Source organism: Osmia bicornis, chromosome 8, assembly GCF_907164935.1.
Source record: "Osmia bicornis bicornis chromosome 8, iOsmBic2.1, whole genome shotgun sequence".
Lineage (NCBI taxonomy): Eukaryota > Metazoa > Arthropoda > Insecta > Hymenoptera > Megachilidae > Osmia > Osmia bicornis.
In genome coordinates this window covers 3190931-3214772 of record NC_060223.1, presented here as the reverse complement: position 1 = coordinate 3214772, position 23842 = coordinate 3190931, and the positions used below count along the sequence as shown (strand labels likewise).

General features: G+C 38.5%; 1 protein-coding gene across 11 annotated transcripts in view; it reads right to left on the bottom strand.

Moving 5' to 3' along the window:
* LOC114875761 (echinoderm microtubule-associated protein-like 2) overlaps positions 1-23842 on the bottom strand; it is a 113225-nt gene that overhangs the window by 16663 nt on the left and 72720 nt on the right. For 5 of the 11 annotated variants that reach the window (XM_046286640.1, XM_046286641.1, XM_046286637.1 and 2 more), the window contains exons 4-7: positions 23595-23760; positions 21500-21613; positions 12017-12145; positions 9162-9230 (exon numbers count right to left, since the gene is read on the bottom strand). In XM_046286640.1, coding sequence (XP_046142596.1) covers positions 9162-9230; positions 12017-12145; positions 21500-21613; positions 23595-23760 — 478 coding nt within the window. The remainder of the gene's footprint in view (positions 1-9161; positions 9231-12016; positions 12146-21499; positions 21614-23594; positions 23761-23842) is intronic. The other 6 variants (XM_046286639.1, XM_029186417.2, XM_046286643.1 and 3 more) reach the window with 5 other exon arrangements.

Genomic DNA, 23842 nt, shown 5'->3' with positions numbered 1-23842 from the left:
AACAGCACCAAATAGATCTACATTGTTCTTACAAGTTTAGCAGTTATAAAATGTCCAATTCTATAACTGAAATGTAGATCTACAAAATTGCATTCACTACCCAAATATCTGTAAGAACATAATAATTTGAATTAGGAAGAAAGAGAAAGGTCCGTATGGCTGCGATGGCGGGGTACATGCGCGTCTTGCCACGATTAACGTACAATCCGTCATATTCTGCGATTGTACCGACCGAACCAGCTCATCGTACACCCCCAATCGCGCCACCGACGAGAGGCTGTTACACCGACAAGACAATTTCTCGTCGGTGACGCCTGGCATTCCTTTTGGGAAAATAGTGGTTTCAGGCACTGACAGGCATAACAAGAAACTAAACACTTAATTACATGGCTGCGATGCCGGGATACATGCGCGTCTTGCCACGATTAACATATAATCCGTCATATTCTGCGATTGTACCGACCGAACCAGCTCATCGTACACCCCCAATCGCGCCACCGACGAGAGACTGTTACACCGACAAGACAATTTCTCGTCGGTGACGCCTGGCATCCCTTTTGGGAAAATAGTGATTTCAGGCACTGACAGGCATAACAAGAAACTAAACACTTAATTACATTGCTGTCATGTATTTCTTTTTTCGTTTGTAATAATTGTAATAAAAATAAACTAACATATACGATTATCGTACCATATTAAAATTGTTATACTGTATATTACACGAGTTATCCACATATCACTCAAGCTACCTTTCGCGTTCCACTTGTTGAGAACCACTGCTTTAAATAATAACTTACTTCAATTGACATAAAAATATATATGCCATTATTTTAGAATAATCAATCCAACATAGTCAGGGAAATAGTTTCTAACAGGATATTTATTTTCTATTAAAAAGTATCTACTATTTTATCCAGAACTGTTTAAATTATTTATTATTCTCTTGACATGTAAGTACCTGTTGCCTTGAAATTGAATGTCTTGTATTATCGTGTTTGAATCACCCTAGATTGGCAATGGTTTTGTTCGTTTTGTACGTATGTATCATGTCGGTCGACCCTTTCGTTTCATTCGGAGATTTGAATGCGCAGGCTCGCGTGATTCCATGCAGCCGCATGCCGTATGCGAAATACCGAATACCGGTTTGCATGCATCTCTATGTTTAACACGGAATTTATTATTGCATTCCTCGAGTTCAACCTTTAATACAGCAGCAGGATGATACAACAATTCTAAATAACTTGATCGGTGTTCTTATTGCGACTGTTCTGTTATCTTTTCACATTTTTAACCGACTTCGAAAAAGGAGGAAGTTACTCAATTTGATCAGTATATTTTTTTTTCTTGTTCATCTTACCAGCTTCTAATTAACCCCTAAAAGTATTAGATAACTAATCGTAACAATACTCTGTTGAAAATAGACTCAACACTATGCAATGCCACACATTGTATGAAATGGTATCTATGCCACCACAAGTATTAGATGTATACATTAATTTGGTGGCTCTAATATTACGCTTTATTAATTTTCATTTTAAATTTGAATATTTTTTCGTGCTTCTGTGTATTTGAAATTTGGCGTGATAATATATATTCAGAACATAAATTACGTCAATAATGTAGGATAGTAGCGTAGGTATACGTTTCGTTTAGATTAAGATAATTTACGGCTGTAGTTCCGAATACTACCGGTCGCCGATCAAGATGAAATTAGGAAGGTTGGTTGGGAGCAGGTAGATGACCCCAAATATAAAGTGGTATCTTCGGCTTCCTATTAGTTTCCGAGATATTAATTAAAAACTTTCGTACAATACATAGAATTTTTCCTATACAGATGCAACTAATACTACCGTTTTCGCTGTAGCAACCGTCATCGTCAAGTGTCGAACAGCCGGTCACACCATAGCGTTATCGGCTTCCGTTTCTATAGGGTGACCCATGTAAAATCCATTTTTTTTTAACTTTTTGTAACTTTTTCCTTTCCTTGTCGTATGATCACCAAGCTAACTGACCGACCAACACAGCAAAAATCAGATAAAGAATATTTTATGATTGCATCCAAGTGAGCAACACGTGCGAAGAGTGTGCCGTCTTTCGTTTAATCCTTATCTTCCAGGTCAGTTTGAAACATTTTATGACTTTTCGTCGAAAGAAATGCTTGCGAAAACTGTCGTCAGTTCGAAAATTGTCCTCGTGCGTGCATTACTATTAGAAATGTCTGTAATATTAAGTGATCCTCCTGCAGGAAAATTGAGAGACTCGTTAGAGAAGTGCTGGTTTCGCTAAATGAGTGTATTTCGTGGTGTCAAAGTGTTGGATTGTTGCCATCCAGGCGTAAATGTCTAAAAAATGGTAAACATTTAATGAAACTGACAGATACTTTCGATAATAGTGACATTACCTGTATAGGAAAACGGTGGAGGTGCCATAAGCACTCCGTACAACGGACCGCGGCCGAGAAAACATGGTTTGAATTACATAATATAAGTATGGAAGATATTTTAAGATTGACTTTTTATTTTGTTCGTGGAATGAAATATGAAGACGCAATGAACGAAATCAAAAGTCCAGACCGACAAAACATTTCACGTGAAACGGTCGCGGACCTCTATTCGTACTGCAGGGAAGTCTGCATGTTAACAATTGACAGGATTGTCAGCAACAATGACCCAATTGGCGGGCCTGGAAAAATTGTTGACATAGATTGGCGGGTGGGATGTTACCGATGGAGGAATTTAAAACGTCTCTATACGAGACGGTGGGTCTGAGGGTGGCGGGTGAAGGTCGCAGAGCGGGTTGGGTGGGCTGGGCACTGTAACCAGGGGGAGTGGGACGCGTGCGAGGCTTTTCCCTCTTCGAGAGGTACTTTGCCAGGGATGGGCAGCCTGAGAAGTTAGCAGGGGTTCCTCCCGAAGCTTCTTGCACTCGTGTGCCAGGTGTGACTGCGCACACTTCAGACATCTATGTTTCAAGTTACAGTTTGTCGAAGAATGGCCGAAGGATTGGCACCTGAAGCACTGACAATGAGAGTAAGGCTTCTGGGAGAAATACTTTACCCAGTAAACCCTCGTATGAAATAGGTGGTTTATTTTCTTCACCGAGGATAGATTTGTACCGTTCGAGAACACAACCTTGTACGAGCAGTACAGGGAGTTTGAGATCTACTCGATAGTGGCGAGCAGGACAGGGGTTTGAGTCCGTTAAGGGTTATTTCCGCCGCGAGCTCCTCAGGCTCCATTCTCGGGAGGCCCTTTAGGATGACGGAAAGACCCTTGTCCGAGTTGAGGCTGAAGGTGTGGAACTCACTACCGGCCTCGGTGAGTTTGCCCTTGAGGTGATGGAAATGCTCGATGGTCTCGAGGTGGACGCGGACGGGGGTACCCAGGTATTTAAGTTTGAAGGAGTCACCGTAGTCCTCCTTCAGGCAGCAACTTAGCTGCGCAACATTGCCGTTGAAATGCTGCAGATAAATTGGCGGGGGACGGGTAGAGACGCGTTTCGGACGCATCTCCGCGGGCTGGGGAACCGTAGAACGATCGCGTCGCGCGGGGTTCGAGAAGGGATTTCTCGAGGATTCTGCCTTTTCGAGGAAGGGCTGGGAGTTGGAATCGTTGGGCGCATGACTGATGCCGGCGGTGTCAATATCCATATTGACTATGGAGTCCAGGCCAGAATCGTCCGAGGGGTGGTTTTCGAAGGTGTTAGCGCGCGTGGCGGGATCGAGGATGAGGATCGAGCTCGAATGCATGAAATTACGGTCGATCAGTAGAGGGCGCAGCTCGCGCGAGCCTGCGCAGGTGGAGGTGCGCGTAAGCGACGTACGGGGCGCTGCCTGGTGGGACGCAGCGGTAACGGTCGAAGAAGAAGCCTTCGACGCTACAGGTGGAAGTTGAGGGAAAAGGTCGCGCTTGGTGGCGGCCATCTTGGATTTTTTGGTGGTTTTTGTTCGATTTGGCGCCATTACGCCAGCGGGCAGGGGAATCTATCTATCTATAAATTTCACCCCTAAAGGGGATGGCGCTTTTAGGGACTTATCTGTCCCCTTTTTGCCCAACGAACGCTATCGGCCACGCGCATTCGGGGATGTGCTGGCAGCCCCGCCAGCACCAAACCCCGCGCATTTTTTGAATTATCTTTTTCTTTGTCTTACATTCTCCATACTTTTACTTCCATACGTTCCATACTTTTAACGTCCTATTCGGTGTATGTGTATTTGTGTGTGTGTGTTAGTGTGTGTCTGTGTATGTGTGTGTATGTGTTTGTGTGACCCCTTTTAGTCGCCTCTTACGACAGGCAGGGGATACCGTGGCGGTATTCTAAGCCCCCCGAGCCACAGGGGGAGCGGCCAGGGGAATGAAGTTTACGCTGTTTGACGCGCAATCGGCGATAATGGGAGTGGTATTACTTACCAGGACGATGTTATCAAGGGATTCAGAGGATCCGAGGATCGGGGTACCTGTACTAAGTTGAGGCGACGCCGCGCGGGAATTTGAATTGTGTAGGGACGCTTGAATGGCGGCGATGGCGTCCTCTGGAGAAGACGTGCTGGAGGGCTTCGTTTCCGCTTTAAGCGGAATGGAGGCGAAGCAGAATCGACCTTCCCTCTTAAGGGAAGGGCGTCGGATCCTGAGGGGCACCTCCGAGGGCATCAGCCTCGAGAGGCGCACGATGGCTGCGAGCAGCCACGAAAAGCACAAAAGCACTAAACACGATTGCTAAAGAATTCGTGATAAAGAACTCTGAAAGGTCAGCCAGGGGCTGCCGTGATCACCAACACTCACAAAGCGCGAAATCACAAAAACAACGGTAGACGCCTAATAAGTCACAGTAGGACGCAGCGAACCACAAGAACACGACCGCACTCGACGACCGCTAGACCGTGAATGAAATTCTCTCGCTGCTGGACACAAAAGAACTGGGACAATGAACCCCTTGACCGCACCATGAAGAGGTCCGTATGTACACACATACGTATTGTGCAGAGATGAGATGTTGCGGAGGCTAAGAAGTGCCTCCTTGGTCTGTCCCGCCTAGTCCCCACGCCGTTATGCACCCACACCATTTAACTTAGCGGCGTGCAAGCGGCGTGCTTAGTATGTGTGAGCGTTTCGACCAATAACACGCGACGGGCTAGAATGCGTGTGCATTAGGCGTGACTAGAAAACTCTGACCAATCGTACCCGCATTCCTTAGCCTCCGCAACATCTCATCTCTGCACAGTACGCACACAGAGTCGTCTCGGCCCGGGTAGGTCCCCGCTGACACGTGACAATGGGAACCTCCTCATGGACTAATCAAGGAGTTCATTGTCGCCAGTGTTCCTTTGTGACACGGCAGCGAGAGAATCACCCTGTATATGTCGAAGTTCCGAATTGCGGTATGATATGTGTCTGGGGCACGGAACGTCTGTTGTCAGCCCCACTGACGAGTCTGACAGACGATCCTGAGACGAAACGCCTTTTTCTCCCCTCTCCTACAGCGCGTCGTTCGTATTTTAGTCATTTAGTTATAATTTTGTCGTAATTTGGTTGTCCATAGTCTAGTCTATTTCGGGTTGTAACCATTTATACCAAATATAATCTCCACTCAATTCAAATCGAACTAGCATTCGTTTCCGCCTCATCATCGCAAAATCCCATAATAATTGGAGTTACCATGACTTTTTAAAAATAAATTTTCAAGTAAGAAGAGACAGGCATAAAATTATTTTATACATCTAATAGTCACGGTCATCACAAATACATATCTTCTGCCAATTAAATTGAAGGCTACGAATTCCACTGTAATAGAAATCATCTACTACAATTTTCGCATCATTAAGGGTTCAGAAGAAATGTGACCCTCGGAGATAGTCCGATACAGGCGATATTTTGATGGTACGATATTTGGAACTATGGTGAATACCAACTTTCACAATCAAGACCGGTAATTTCATGAGTCACCTTAGCGACGTGTGGATTTTCGTTATCATGCAATAGAAGAATATTCTTGCTATTCATAAATGTAGGCATTTTAAATTACAGTTTCTCATGAACAGCTGTTTCAGAGTATACAGTCATACTGACTGGTGTATTTGAGATTTTCACAATGATTTGAATTAGTATTTATGTCTTCGAGTTTCCATCGCGTTGGTCTTTTGGTTATCTTTCTAACGTTCTTTTCTAACGAGTCTATTATTCATGCACGGCTTTTTTTATTTCACTTTGAAATCAGAAGCGGACGGGTTCACGAAAATCAGAAATCTCCCTATTCGCATGCGAGATCAAATGCCAAAGGTAACTTTTGTTACAGTAATTAACGGCATGCTACTTCAACGATACTACGTATCGTGTAATTTGGAACACGGTTATCTTTCGTTTTACGTGTTTCCTTCCATCTGCGATTGACTTCACAATTAACTTTCGTAATAGTAATTCGTGTCAGTATTTAATACCGCGATAACATTGACGTTCATCAGAGGTAGTGATCAGAACGGTACCGAATCAGAACTACCGATTTTACAAATTACACTGTTTAACAGCCATTTGAACTCGTAACATTCAATTCTTGCACGTTTCTGTATGAGGGAAGGATAATAGTATAAGAGTGATAAAACAACGTGCAGAGAATCATTTTCTCTTTCCAATGGGTGTTTTGGTGAGGGAAGAAAAAAAAAAGACAAAAAAGAAAAAGCGTATTGCAACAATAATAAAAAACGAACACAATAACAAATAATAAAACGAGGGAAGAAGCTTGTTTTTTGTTGTTGTTGCAATACGGTTTTTCTCTTTTGTCCCGTTTTTTTTCTTCCCTTGCCAAAACACCCATTGGAAAGAGAAAATGATTCTCTGCATGTTGTTTTATCACTAGACGGTGTCTAGTGATTGCACGCATGTATCGGACGCCCGCTTGAGCCCACCCGATGTTTTCCGAACCGACCCGACTAGTCGGGAACCCGACACATTGGTCGGGCCGCACATCACTACTACATACTAACTAGACACCCATTAAGCTATGTGTACACGAGAAACTAACAGTGGTAGAGTTCTACGGGAAAGAGAGATTTGCTCTACCATACGCGTGTATGTACACTGACAAGTTGCATTGATTCTGTCGCGGCGTGAGTCTAACACATATTTACGCCGGAGAGTCGATGGGCGAGGGGCACGCGAAGGAGGGACTGCACCCAATTGACTGCTGGCGTGAATATGTGTTAAGGCTGGTTCAGACACGGCTAGTAGTTTAGTCGAGTGGCGAGTAGTTTAGTGTATGGACACTAGAGTTTAGTCGAGTAGTTTAGTAAAACGGTTTAGTCGAGTCGATCCGTTTCATTGGATTTTGCTGGTCGAGTAGGCTTCCCCCATCACTAACTAAGCTTGCCCCACCACTAACTAGCCTTCGGGACAGACCTGCCCGGACGCATTTCTTTAGTCAAGGGATATATCTTGAACTCTTGATTTTCAAAGCTCAACTGTACTAGTCTGGACACTTTTCTATGCACTAAACGGTTTAGTAGTAAGTAGCTACTCCCCACTCGACTAAACTACTAGCCGTGTCTGAACCAGCCTTTAGAGACACACGCGGCGATAGAATCAACGCAATTCACTGTACGCGAGAGTGTGCCTCTACCATAAATTCGCTGTACCTGACAATGAGAGCCGTAGAGAATTTTAGAAAGGGAAAAGGATTCTCTCTCACTATCTTATGTTTATCTGTTCAATAGAAATTTTTTCATAGATCTTTGTACACTGAATACGAACTTGAGTCTGGCATTTTTCGCCAGCACCCTCAATTATTGAAAAATTTAATTTTGTGAAAAATGTAAAATTTTAACTCTGAAGATGTTTTACGCTTAAACAGTAATAGCTATTCTGTGAACTCTATCGAGAATAACCTTTCACTGGTGGAGCTCAGGCACTATTCGACTTACGCGGTTTTTCAACTTGCTTGAAAAACGCTAGCCGAATTAATCGCGTTAATTGAGAACTTACTGTATTTTACAGTTAGTACATATATTCATTGGCGTAACTAGGTGATTTATTCCTTACCACTTCCTCCAAATGCAGATCAGAAATTATTGGTATAAATGAAAAAGCATTCATGTGTTTGTAAAATCTTACCTTGATAAAAATAAATATTTAAACCGAAGTGCAATAGGCAATGCAACCAAATACAAAATACATAATAATATTCTTGTTACGCGAAATAGTCAACAAAATTATATTATTATAGAATTAAGCAGCAATTAACACTTGACACTTTTAGTAAAACAAGAGAATCGGATTCACTCGACTCACCGTAACAAAAATTTTAATTACGCCAGTGCACGTGGTTTGTTTACTCCCATAACACATCGACGACTGTGTGGTGTTAATATCATAGTAATTTTCATTTTAATTGACAAAAAATTGCACGCATAATTTTTTAACCTTAGAAATAAAACTTTTAATTATAAAAAGAAAAAAATAAGAAGTTTAGTATGTGGATTGTTTAGTATACATACATGTGTGAAATAAAAACCTCTTAATATTACAATTTATGTAGGTCAGTCAAACATGAACCGTAATTGTATTAAAACAATTAAACGTGGAAACGTACGTTGTTGCAATGATTTAGGGATATTAATGAGAGTATTTAGATTCACTATATACAGGGTGTCCCAGAACTGGGGTAGGACCCGTGGAGGGATGATTGCTGAGATCATTCTAAACAACATTTTCCTTTATCAAAATGTTGGTTAAGGATTAGTTTTCGAGTTATTAACGAAAAACACTGGCCAATCAGAGCGCGCCATTAGTACGGGCAGAACCGCAAGTGTTGGGTATGCTCTGCGTTCAAGCCGTGGTCGTGATCAAGTGCATCGGCACCACGTCGGTGTAATAGGATTCGTTGTTCATGAGTAACCAATATGTAATGCGATACTATTATTCCTTTCTTTTTTTAATTCATTATTCGATACAACTTTTGCCCAAGTTTATCGTTAATAATTAAAAAATTAAGCCTTAACCAACATTTTGGCGAAGGAAACAATTGATCAGAATCACCCTTTCAAAAGACTTACATTCTCTCTGGAATATCCTATATAGAATTTAATGAAGAAAGATGATTTACATCACCAGCCGTCAAAGTGTTAAGAGACGAGATTAAAAATCATAAAATGTTAAAGGACATTTTTTATTTACCCATGTTTCACGTTGTTCGTCGCAGGGGGCTTGAAGAGGTTGAACAGAGACTTGGTGGAGGCTGATAATCTATAATGAACGAAAATGCAAACGGAAACCATACGGTGCAAAACAAATAAAACAGATTAAAGAAAAAAGAACAACGACAAGTAATAACAAAAAGAAACACACACAGAAAGATTGTGACGGAACGAACGTGTTGCTTTTTTAAACGTAATTCAACGCGTTCTTCCCCACGACGCGACGAGACGCGACGAGACGCGACGCGACGAAGGGAATTATGCACTTCCGACCCTGTTCTCTCGGTTCAGTTGGTTTCAAAGGGAAGTTCAACAGGCGGTAAATGGAAACCAATCTGAAGACAGCGCTGCTTTTGAGGATTAATGAACCATAAAGTGAACTCACGTCGCGAAGCGTAATCGATAGTTCGTTGTTCTGCTCGACTTTATCGATCAGCAGGTGTCATTTACCTGCAGGACCTATATATGTATACAACTTTTACGTTATGTACAAAGTATGTTCAGTAAAGGAGAGACGCCAATTTTCATGCAACGTAGCACAAAGTTATTTGCTGGACCTATCTAACAGTTTATCTATATCTATTTATTTTAGTTACCTCTTTTATTTATACGCTTATAAGCCATAAACTGTATGGACAAAAATTGGAATTTACGTATCAGTGATCAATTTTTGAATTGTACTTTACAAAATAAAAATCATTTTTATAAATGGATGATTAGAATGATACACTATCATTCGAATGATATACTATCAAAACCAAAATTCAAGAATTTCAGTAGGTATCATTGAGGAAAGTATCGACACTTGATATGAAAAACTTTGTAACTAGTTTATGCTAGGTTTACAGGAGAGCGATTTGAAAATTTCTAAATCTGATTTTTACACCTGCTGTTTGTTTCCGTTAGTGTAATAAGGACTTAGATACAGCTTTTTCTCTTTTAGTTACTTTTAAATGGTTCATATCTTCTATAATTCAAAGTATAATATTTTTAAGACAAAAAGTCAAGAAATATAGAATTACAATGTTTCATTTTTAATAGTTGAAAATAGTTCTAAGTGTATCTAATAAAAGCATGATTCCTAGACAGGAAAAAAAGGTATTTTTTAAAATACGTTTGTATTATAATTTCAATACAAAATACAATACGGTAACAAAAGCTACAATGTTGCACATATCAGGTGTCGGTATATTTTATGAATACAATATATACAAATTTAAAAGAGATTATACATTTAATTACATTGCTGTCAAATAATTTTTTTTGTTTCTAATAGAACAATTGTATAAAATAAAGTGAATTAACATTTGCAGTATCGAGCAAAATAGACTTCCTTAGAAAAAATGACGATATTGATATTAAAAGTAATTTAGTGTTGAACATTATAAACATAAAAATATGAACAAAATACATAATACTGCTTAAACAAAAATTCACTATTTTTTTTATTAAAGAACAAACATTTTCCAAAGTTTTTTCTACGCTAATACTACTAATAAACTTTCATTGAAAGAAATTTTGTTTTAAACTACAAGAACCCACTAAAATATTGTGACAACGATATTGCATTACATCGATTTTTTTGTCTTATTTACAATCTATGAATAATTGGCAGCAATTCATTTATCAAATCAAAGGTTCGGTCCTATAGGAATCGATGAAGAGGAAATATACTGTGCATGTATAAAATATTTATATCTTCTGAATGTATTCCTTTCTACACATATTATAAGCATTACTAGATAACATTTTGTATTGAACAACTTTATCAAAAGTATGTAAGTACTGTCCACCGATGACAAGAAGTCTTCTATCCCAAGAAGGGGATACTACACACTAGGGATGTGCGGCCCGACTATTGTGTCGGGTCGGTTCGGATGGTTGGGTCGTGGGAGCTCGTCCGAATCAGCCCGACTGTACCCGACCGAACCCGAAATAGTCGGGCTACCCGACTGCACGCATGAATCGGACGCCCGCCCGAGCCCGCCCGAGCCCATAATATCGGGTATCCGCACTAGAGATGTGCAAGTACTCGATTTATTCGAGTACTCGAATTTCGAGCCGAACAATGATCGATTGTTCGAGCCGAGTCGATCGCTTGAATTTGCCGAGCTACTCGAAATCGTCGAACTGTTTGATATAAAAGCGAGCTACTCGAAAAATTCGAACTACTCGAATATATTCGAGCAGATGTTACACATGTTTTAGGTTAAACATCTGCTCGAATATATTCGAGTAGTTCGAATTTTTCGAGTAGCTCGCTTTTATATCAAACAGTTCGACGATTTCGAGTAGCTCGGCAAATTCAAGCGATCGACTCGGCTCGAACAATCGAAGCGAGTTCAGCTCGGCTTGTAAATTACGAGTACTCGCACACCTCTAGTCTGCAGATCCCTACTATACGCAAATCGACTGACCCGCTAGTTTTACACGAGCCTAATTAGCAGATGTGATCACTTCGACCAATCATACGTCACGACCGAAAGTAGGTGTAAACTGAGGTAGGGCGCGACCAATCAGATTGCGTTATTCTCATGGGACTTCTTGTGATCGGTATGCAATAAAAATTTAGCTATGGGTCAACAAAGTTTTCAGTTTGCGGCGTTATTATTTTTAATCGGCTCTTTTCGTGTATAATCGAATTAAAGTGCATAAATACTTCATTCTGATTAAGGATAAACAACACGTTCGAATGTCACGCAACACAAAACATCGTTAAAAAACAGCAAAAAGAACAGTAAAAATTTTAATTAAAGTCTGTGCATAAATCAAAAGGAAATTACGAAAGCAGGCAAAAATGCATTCACTAGTGGAAAATATGAATTCCATGCTTACCTACTGCTGACAAGTTGTGAATTGCTTCCTTGATTTTGAGGGGAATGAGTAAAATCCCCCGTCGACGACCACCGCTTCGCCCTTCTTAAACTGCTTTTCGGGGGTCCGTTTGATCTTGCTGTTGGTGATCTATCAAATAATAATACGATTTCTATGTAACTAGAAAGCTCATTACCTGCTTCGTAGAACTGCTGTTTCGTAATTGTAGCTTCATTTACGAGGTTAAACGGAGCTTTTCATTTTCCCTTCCCTTTTGAAATATGAAAATCTCTTCATCTGCGTAGTCGCATAGAGTTGTAATTTTAACGGAAAATGATTTTATATATTAACCCCTTCGCCTATAATTTTTTCAATTGATGCTTCAGTCAGAACTATTGCTTCAATTTTCAAACAAATAAAGAAAAATGAAATATTATGCATACATAGCATTCAATGATTTTTGATTGAGCAAATTATAATTAAAATTAAACTCAAAATTCAACCACACTAAAAGTCCCAGCCAAAACGTTTGAAGTGTAAGTTACGTCACGAGTGTGACACGATTTTGTAGGGCAAGGGGTTAACAATATCGTATGATTAAATGAAGATGATGGAGATACTCCAGCATAGTTTTCTGAGGTGGAAAATATTTCAGGCATTTGGAGTCGATTTTAATGATATTGTAAAACATTACAGTAGATCAAATAGTAAATAATAAGTAAAATTCTGGGGGTGTTTTCAACTCCCCGAAAACAGCGGTATAAAATGCCGATCTGATTACTTCGTTATAGATGAATTGATATTAAATTAAAATTAATAATTATTTAATTTATTTAAATAAATTTAATTTAATTAGTATGAATTTTATAGTATTATTTAATAGACGTATTGATCTTTGGGAAGTCAATATTGTTTGTATAACAGTGCTGCTTATTTTTATGATCTATTATAATATGCTACAATATTATCAAAATAACCGACATTGGCGCAACTAGGGACGGGCCAGGTTCGTCCAGGTCCCCCGAAAATGTGAATTGGCCCCTTCACCATTTTAAAATTTTAACAATCCAAAATTGCAAAACTTCCATTTCTAAATTTTTAAGTTTCTAAGAGACCTGACCCACCCTAGAATTAATTCATAGTTACACCAATGTAAGCAACGGACATCTGGAATATCCTCTTTGTAAGTAAAAATAACAAAAGATGGAAGCATATAGTTATCTACTAATTGCTACCATAACTGTTTGTAGAATCAATGATAAATAACAATCGAAGGTTGTGACTGAAAATCGTTAATATTCATTTCATCTAAACAACTCCTTACGCATATACATATGTACTTCAATATATTGAATGCGAGATTAATTTTATTAAGTATACCAAAAAATTCTGTCCACGCTTATGAAACATAGCTAATACCACTATAAAGTGATATCAATTATAAACATTTATTCCAGAATTCTAATTGATGAGTATGATGAAATATTGTTTGCCGAGTACCATTAAACTGTTCACCTATCACGTTTCGTGTTAAAAGTGGATATTCATTTAAAATATTTCGGAAAGCATTGCTATCGATTTTTTGGATGTATACGTGTAAAAAGAAAACGGGCTAGGCGCTACATACAACTTCCTTTATGTAGAGCAGTAAGCAAATCATCGTGTACTTTATTTACTACTGATTGCGTTCGAATGAAACAAAACCCCGTTTTTACTCGCCATGAATATGGTTATTGTTCGTCCTGTAATAAATAAGGTAAAACAAAATACATTACAGAGGCTTTCATTTTCAAGGCACAGAGTTCTTATTAAATATATTTCTTTCAAATTTCTAGTATATTGGGGTCATTTCATTATAAACTAATTGAAAAACATGATTTTGAATTTTTTCACATGCCATTGTTACGATCAGCCGCCTAAACATCCGATAACCGAACTCTTCTCACGACCAGACACCCAAACATCGTGTTGCGACCAGCCGCCTAAACATCCGATAACCGAATTCTTCTCACGACCGGACACCCAAACATCGTGTTGCGACCAGCCGCCTAAACATCCGATAAGACACATTCTCGCGAGCACCCCACCCCAAAAAGACCCCACCGGACATAAGAAGTTAATTAGTGAGAACCATACTCTAAAACCAAATAAAGTGCCATACTCTTAAAAGTGCCATTCATTTATTTCTTAAATTCTACGAACTTTCTACGTGACACCGTCTATGTTTAAACAAGCGATCTCGTTGACATAAAAACACTGTGCTATGCAACAGTCTTGTATTCAGTTGCAAACGTGGTATATTTTTCAAAGAATTAAAAGGGAACATAACTTTTATTTAAAAAATTTGTATTCTTCATGTCCTAGTAAACAATATTTAATTTTAAAGGTATTGTAAAGTTCCTAAATAAAGCGACAACTTGAAACGTATCTTACATTTGTGCAAAATTTCAGATCAATCCCCTCTGTAATTCTGGAGAACAATTTTTCGAGACAAAGTCATACAGTTAAACGATGAATAAGCGACTGATTTCGGTAATTTACTTGTTACTTTCGTATCTACTTTGACGTGTAGGTAATATTTTTCAAAACTAACACAAGCAAAAGGAAATTAAAGAAAGCTAACTTTCAAACTATTTCGAAAAATTATAATAAAATCATAATAGAATTATAATAGAATTTCGAAAAATTATAATTGAATTATAATAGAATTATAATAGAATTCGGGTCTTACAGTAATTGCAAACTCGTGGTACAGTTCCTTATTTTTTTATGGATATGAAAATTATATGAATTTCATCATAATATTTTAGGAAAATATTTCCAAGATTTCTGTAAATTGTAAGAAAATGCGAAATAAAGCTTTCTTTGACCGGTTACACTAACAATAAGATACCTCCTAAACTTTAGGACCTAAAGGATCAACAGAAGTGACAGCCCAAGACCGAATTGATGCTGGGGGCCTCACGCGGGAAAACTGAGAAATTCCGAACGATTCATAGCCATGCAGACATTAAAAAATTCAAATTTTGCGATTTCGTAGTTCAAAGATTTTCAAGTGACGAAGCAATATTTTCTTATGATTTCAGTTTTTAATATTCATTGTACAATTATACAACGCCGTACAGAACCCGATTTTGTAATTTAACTTGTAGAATCCTATAAAAAATGCATTTTTGTTGAAATAATTCTTTTTACAATTTTTTCCAAAATACGCTCTGTACATCGACCAATATACTCTTTCTATGAATACTACAATCATTATGCGTTTCTCTCGCAATCAGAATGATGTTCCACAAATGTAAATAACTTTTCCGAGTTCCAGTGCTACTCCGCTGAAGATGCAAGTGTTATTCCTATTCATCATTAAGCTTTCAATCTTAAAACATTCAATCCAGCATCGACTTCCGATATACTTAACCCTTTGACTGCTTAGTACTTTAGACTTAAACGTTCTATGTGTAGAAAATAAGAATTAAGTCAATAACATTTATCATTTTCTTTTTTATTTCTCTTCATTTCTAAATTTATTTTCTTTTTTTCATTGTTTTATCACATTATTATAATCTAATAACATATGGCGTGTAATTAGTAACATGCATTGATAACTTTTGATTACGATCAAGATATAAAAGAAAACTATAGATACATATGTGGGTACATAGTCAGCATCGACAGCTTTCACCTGACGCATATGTGCGTCCATAGCAGTCAAAGGGTTAAATTCTGCAATGGATGATATAAATTCTGTTTTGGGATGATCACGTTATTTTCATAGTAAAATGTAAAAAACGCAGTGGCGTAAAAAAATCTCGTTGACTGACATTTTTGATCTACTGTTGTTTATAACACGAAACTATGTACTATTTCACATAACTCAAAAACATAACTCAAGGACATATGTGTAATGTAACAGTCAATATTTATAACTTGCTGGTATTATACCTATAAATGTAACACTTCGATGGCCCTAAAATGGACAGAACATTTCGGTATCAGAGCAAGCGTGCGTGCACAAACGTTTATGCGACGAGTGAGCATAACCAGCGGAGTGAGAGTGGTTTGGCCGTGCTCATTAGAATCCTTTCAGTGAAGGTGTAAGGCAGATGTTCTCAATTTCGCCATGCTAATGTTTACAGCGTTGCATTATTTTTCTAAATGTTTATCTAATGAAATATGCAAACGTCTCATACATGATAGTTTATATTCTTACCTGACGCCTGGAACAAATTTATACTTAAAAAACTGATTTTTTATTAATTCAAAAGAAAAAACAGTAAAGCATTAAAACTGACGAAAAATGCACACAATTATGCCAAGCTGCCGTAACGTACTGTAGCGAGTTGAAAAATTCATTTAGAAAAAACGCGGGCTTGATTGGTTGTGCCCCACCGCAGCTCATATACAGGGTGTTTCATAACTCCCGTAACGCACGGAAATGAGGAGTTGTTGGGGTGATTCTGAAGAACTTTTCCTTTTACCAAAATGTTGGTTCAAGCTTCGTTTTTGAATTACTAATGAAAAACACAGCGTTGGCTCTCAATCGCGCTCGGTCGTGCTCATGAACAAACGCATTGGTACAAAGTACAAACGCATTCGTTATTCATGAATACCAAATAATTCCACATTGTTCTTAATTTAAGACGATGTAACATTTGTCGCACGCTTTCCTCAATATCCACGCTGTGTCAATGCGTTTGTTCACGACCACGACCGAGCGCGGTTGAAAGCCATCACTCTCGTGGTTGAGCGCGCTCATTGGCCAGTGTTTTTCATTAATAATTCAAAAACGAAGCCGCAACTAACATTTTGTTAAAGGAAAAAGTTGTTCAGAATCAACCCAGCAACCTCCCATTACCGAGTGTTACGAGAGTTATGATATATGCATCTGTCTTTAGTGAAAAATTTTGATCGAAAAAAGTGTCTTTATTAATAAAAAATAAATTTGTTAAAATACGGTATGAAAAAACTGAATATTACCATTTTTAATTACTACTTGCTTGTATCATGATTTTATAATTATAGCAAAAGTTAATAAGTAAATGAAGACGATGGATGCACTATGCATAAATGAACTATTTCTAGACGCTTTCAGCTTTTGACTGGTCTAAAGGAGGGTGTAAAGAAAAGGCGAATAGGTGTGTATTGTACTTACGTTTGAACTTCGCTTAAATTCCGCTCAGCATTGTAAAACTTATTAAATATAAACGACTATCTCAACGGTATTTACAGAAATAAAAAAAAAATGGGCACGAAATTAATAATGCAATACATTTTATATCCTGTAGGTGTCAGTTGTGCACTCATAACAACGGACAATATTTTGAAATGGAATTATAAAGTAACCGATTCCTATGATATCAACTAACGATACTAATTGATTATTATTTCATATTTTTGTTTAAAACTTTTTAATAAAGCGTTTAAGAGCTTATGTTTATATGACATTTTTGTCTTATTTTTGTTTGTGGAATATGCTGGTAAAGTTTGGCGTATACAGGGTGTTCGACAAAAGGTGGGCAAAATTTTAATTTAAGGGGTGATTCTAGGGATCAAAATAAAACGAAAATCAAGAATAACGAAATAGCGTTTGCGGCTTTGTTTTCCAGTAATTAACGTTTAAAAATTCGAGTAAAAAGCGCCTGAAACCTGCAATTCGCCCAGCACCGACGACTGAACGTCAGGTCAGCAGGGGAAGGTACAGTCATAACCAAGAATCGAAGCCGAATGCTGCAGTACCGAGAAACAGAATAGCACGAGGTAAGTTTCTACTATTCAACGATTCTTGGTTATGACTGTACCTTCCCCTGCTGACCTGACGTTCAGTCGTCGGTGCTGGGCGGATTGCAGGTTTCAGGCGCTTTTTATTCGAATTTTTAAACGTTAATTACTGAAAAACAAAGCCGGAAACGCTATTTCGTTATTTGATCCCTAGAATCACCCCTTAAAATTTTGCCCACCTTTTGTCGAACACCCTGTATACAGGGTGAGGCACTAACTATTGGCATCTAGAATAACTCCGAAAGTTTGATAGTACAGGGTGATTCTTTCGCTAGTTTACTCAAAGAAAATGCCGCCACACCAGTATGAATGGACCCAAACCCTCGACGGGGGTGCATACTGTAGCTGTGTCTGTGAAAAGGTTTCGATGACAGAAAAGGGCTTGGGTCCACTCATACTGTCGTGGTGGCATTTTCTTTGAGTAAACTAGCGAAAGAATCACCCTGTAGCAAAAAAGTTTTCGAAACAAAAGTTGCACGGGACAACAGGGAGCGTAGTATGGCGTTAATCTTTTGTTGCTAGGTGGAGTCGCTTCAGAGATATGAAGGTCACCTTTATTTTTTTAGATAGAATGCTCTGTTTTGGTACTTGTTTTCTAAAAGCGGCTATTGAGACAAATTCAATGAGGTGCAACATTAAGGTCTTTCAAGGTCAACAAAGGTCATTTATGACGAAGGTTGCAAAGATTTCCAAACCGTTGAATTGGACACGGAGGAACTGTATCGTGGCCGGCTCGTTCGCCAGACTTGACGCCTCTGGATTTTGGCTTGTGGAGATCCTTGAAAGACATTGTTTACAAATAAGTCCCAACCACGCCTGAAGATATGCGAGAGAGAATTGTTACAGCATGTGATTCGATAAGTGCCGAGACGATAAGAAATACTACTCAATCCGTGATAAGAGGATTGCAGCATTGCATTGATACCAATGGCAATCACTTTGAACACTGTTGAGATCATATGAAATTATATGTATGTACAGTATCAATCATAGTGTCAGTTCGTCTAGTAAAAAAGCACTAAAGGAGAAGGTGCCCCTACCATCTCGTGTGAATGAGGAATCACGCACGAGCGCGCAGCTATTATGCTTCATTGGTATGAGGTGGTAGGGGCACTTCCCCTTTAGTGCTTTTTCACTAGACCAGGCCTGGGCAACATCTTCCCCGCCGTCGCTACGTAACTCCCACTACGCGTCTGTCGATTCCCCCACTACTAACCACACCGTGTTCGGTTACCATGCTTTACCTCGTACGCCTCACACGGCTCGCACGACTGTGCATGGTGGGAGGCACGGAGAAATAGAGAGGGAGGTCGTATGTGGCTCACGAGCCGCAAGTCGCCCAGGCCTGCTAGACGAACTGGCACTATGATTGATACTGTACTTGGCGCGTTTCTGTTGTATCGTCTGCGCAAGCGCGTTCCGCTTTATGTACACTCAGTCCCATCGAAGTTGTCGCAGTGAAGTTGGCGCGCTAACGCATTCACGCCGCGGCGGCGTTAGCGCGCCAACTTCACTGCGACAACTTCGATGGGACTGAGTGTACACTGAGTTGCATTGAACTTGTCGCAGTGAAGTTGGCTACAAATTTACTAACACATTCACGCCGCAGCGTCGGTGAACCGAACTCACCATCGGCTCACCGACACGGCGTGAATGCGTTAGTGAATTTGTAGCCAACTTCACTGCGACAAGTTCAATGCAACTCAGTGTACATATTCCCATAGTTGGGAAGTCTGCGAGACATGAAGTTAGCGGCGATTACTATCACCAATGTTCATGCGTTTTTCTATTCTATTCGGCGTCTCTCGCGTAAGGCCTTCTATTTTGTCTTTTTTCTCAACCCCTGGCGTCTATCAAGCACCTTTTGCAAATAAAGTTTATTTCGCCTTTTTCACCTTTTTTCAAAGATCTTGATGTTGGATCTCGTTGGATTTGTCTCAATAGCCGCTATCAGGAAACAAGTACCAAAATAGGCGGCACAAAATTGAGTCACAAAACTCTTTTAGTGATCTCAAAATACTTGGATTCTGTGGGTGTATTTTATCGTATTTTTCCTCTATTTGGACACTCATATTGTTAGATATCAACTCAATCTCGTTGAATCATGACCAGAGCGCGTTGGATTGAACCTTCCTCTTTCGAACGATCCCTCACCCAGCCCCAAATCTTCTCATTTAAAGACGAAAAACGTAATTTCCTAAACTCCTTTTTAGGCCCATTTTTGCCGGTAATGTCACCTGGCTGCATTACCCGTGTCTACCCCCTTAAGGGTGACCAGGAGTGACGGTCCAAGTCCGAATTGATTTCGGGGGCCTCATCTAGGGAAACTGAGAAACTCCGGATGATTCTTATCTTTCCTGTATGAGGAAACAAGGCCATCGCTATTGTCAAACAGCTACGTTAACATAAAAAGGTTCAGATTTTGCGATTTCTTTTTCTCGTGATTATTTTTTTTAAATATTCTTTGTACAAGTCTATTGTCACTCCTGTCGATCCTTAAGATTCGAAGAAAAGAAAGAAGTAAAATATAGGAGCGTATCATTACTGAAATATCTGTACCAGTATCTTTTCAATAATTTACAAGACGTGGGTACCAATAATACTTTGGCATCGAAACGGTACAGCATTGTTATGTACATACACATGTATGCTATATTATTTCTTAAGTTTTAAAAATTGCTGTTGTTTTCTTTTCTTAATAAATTTATTTTTTTAGAATATAAACTATATGGCTGTAAGTAAACAGTACCGAAAAATATTCTTCTATTTCTTAGTTTATATATCTCTGTTAAGCTTTCATTAAATTGTTGCATAGTTAATAACCGATTAGGAAATTTCAAAAATCTGACATCATTTGATGACATCAAAGTTTTGTAAAATAACACATCGTATCAGTTTAAAATTCAGTTTGATAAAAATGGCTATATAAACCATTCATCAATCTTTTTAATATAAACTGGTTAATTACTGGTTACCATAAATAATGACCGATTTGAAAATATATAAATATCTAACACAATTTAATGGCATAAAACTGTTACTAAGCAGCGCTTATATTAATATAAAGCTTACAGTTTTGTTAGACATGATCATAATATTAATATTATTATATAATATTTCATCAATATTTTTATTAAAAATTACCTACAGTCTATTCAACGAGACGAGACAGGAAATATATTCAAATTCACGTGTTCAAAGCTGTCCTGACTCACAGTATACAGAGCTCGACCAAAGCGTTTGAAAAACTGGAAACAACTGTACTCGACCCTGCGTCGAGCGTGTAAATTTGTAAACATATACATACTGACTCGTCTCGTTGGTCGGACTATAGTTGTCAGAGAACCATCTTATCGATTACTACGTTGTATACAGTAAAAGCTTTTAGCTTTGAAAGTGTTTTCGCGTATAATCGGATATAATTGATTTCGAGTCGAGTTCGGGTCCCGAAATTACGGGTACTCAAACAAAATGTGTTAGACAAACTTTCGCGGTTTTGCCCGAATCTGAAAAAATTCCGAGCCCGATCCAGAATTTTCCAATAGCCGCACACCCCTAGCAATTTTATAACTCGTTGCACCTCGAATGAAGCTTTTTATGAAGGAATTGTATTTCATGTTATTATACCTTAAATCATATCCTTAAAGTAGCAGAGTTATGTAAAATCTAATTTAAGGAGTAAAAAGCATTAAATGGGATTTATATTAGTTTAATTTGAAGATATACCTGGCTACTGGCAGTGGTGTGGCTCTAGGACTTGGCGATGGCACCGGGGAAACACTACTACTACTGGGACTGTCCGAGTGTAACGAACCCGTTGATTGGTAATGAACTGACCTTCTGAAAGTTAAATTAAATTTGTCTGAGCAGTTCTCAGCCTCGATAGGTTTACATATATACAGGGTGAGCCACGTAAAACAGGTCACCTAATTATCTTATCAGGCTATTATGGTGTAAGAGTATTTTCTTATATCTAATAAAAAGGAACATATCACATTAAAGCATCGAAAAATAGCTATATTTGCGGTTTTTCTTCAGAGGTACTTAATTATTGTTGAATGCAAACTTGATTTTTCCAAAATACATCTCCACTCGTGATTAAATCGGGCTTACCTAGGAAAAATGGTGCTATAAGTATCGCTGGGGAAAATGACAGTGTAAAGAAGGGGCTCCATATAAAATTAGAGACTAATTTGCGAATAGATTGGCCATTCTACTTATAGCGCAGTTCACCAGAGTTCATAACTGCGAAAAGACCAGTTTTCGTTCTTTCGTGCGCATCTTCACCCTGATTGGCGATACCCCCACACGAAGTGGAAAGCGATTAGCGGAGAGCTCGCTGCGTTCCCCCACCATCTTTCAACCTGCGTGGCTTAGTTATAGACTCTGGTGAACTGCACAATAATTATATCGAGTTCACATACTAGAATAAGATGGTTCTATTGATTTAATGAATACAATCCTTGCATTTGAATGAGCTAACCCCTTGATATTTAATGCACGATTCATCACATCCTGGAAATATTATAGTATCGACCATAAAAACATTAATTTTTGTTTAATCACAAGTGTATCATCTTATCCGATGTAGGTGATATACATAAATAATGTGAAAATAAAATTGAGACATCAAACTTTGAAAACACTATGTAATATTTTTTCTGCACTTGGATACATGGCAAAAGTAATTACCTATTAAAAACTTATTTTTATCTAAACTTCTATTCACTAATTTCTCATATCAAATGCTTATGAATTACATAGATCAAGTCGTGATTTTGTTAGAATTTTCTGTCGCATCGTATTTTATCTACTTTATTATGCTAAACTATTATTGACTCATATACGTAAATAGCATACAAAACAAAATCAGTCAATATTACCAATAGAAATTAAAAATAGCATTGACCATCTTGCCCCGATTTCTCCTATAATATAATCCCCAATAATGTTTGTTCCCATAAAAGGTACAACAAAATGTTTCGTACACGCAAGTTTGAGTATTAATGATAAAGATATTACTCTGAGATACCCGGGTACCCATCGTATACATATGGACTGCGCCCTTTGTGAGAGAAGTTGAAGTTAACACATGGACTAGAGGGTAATAGTTGTGATCGCTATTTCTTTTTTTCTAATATGGAGGGGGGTTTCTATGTGTGCAAGACTGATTGTAGCTCTATGTATGATCCGTACCCGGGTATCTTAATCGTTTGAGTGCCAAGCGACGCGATCGCGCTTTGCTTGTGCCAGGTCAAAAAATGCCACAGAATCGGCTCAGCGGACCCAACTATCCGTACGTTTAACGCTAATGGTAATACAATGTTAACACGTTGAACACCATGGGGGTCACTGGCGACCGGCTCTGTAACTTACACACAGCGGAATAATTAAAAGAAAACAATAGAAAAATATTAGTTTAAGTAATATTGCTATGGTACAAATAATGTGAAATGGCAAATAGGAAGCTTGAAATTTGAAAATTAATTATTACTATTCTTAGTAATTAGAGCTTTGATACGTCCCACAAAAATGTCCCAATTGAACACCAGTATTTTTGCAGGCTGATTAGAATGCAAACAATTAAATAATTAACAAAACTGTAAAATTAAATGACAAAATTACCGCGTTGCATAACACATTGTGACATACATAAAACAGAAAAAGTGCGATAGCGCCACGTGGCATTTTTCGACCGGATTTGAGCTAAAACTCGTAGCACTCAAACGGTTAAAGCAAAATTTCTAATTAATGGGTTAAAGTTGTACAAAATATAAGTGATTGTGTAAATTATCAATTTTATTGTATAAAATATAAATACCTCTGAGGAAGTTGTGATGAATGTGTATAACTGACTGGTCTACGTGGACTGGAGAGAGAATCTCGTACATCCTGAGAAGATCCTGAGGAAGAAGAATTCCTCAGGCACGAAGTACTGGTTTGACGTAAACGTATGTCTTTTTGGGGCACCGAATTTTGATTACCTGCTAACATACGATGTTAATTAGATGAGACCGTTGAGTTGTTCGCAGATATTCATCATATATAGGTATTGTACATATAAATGCG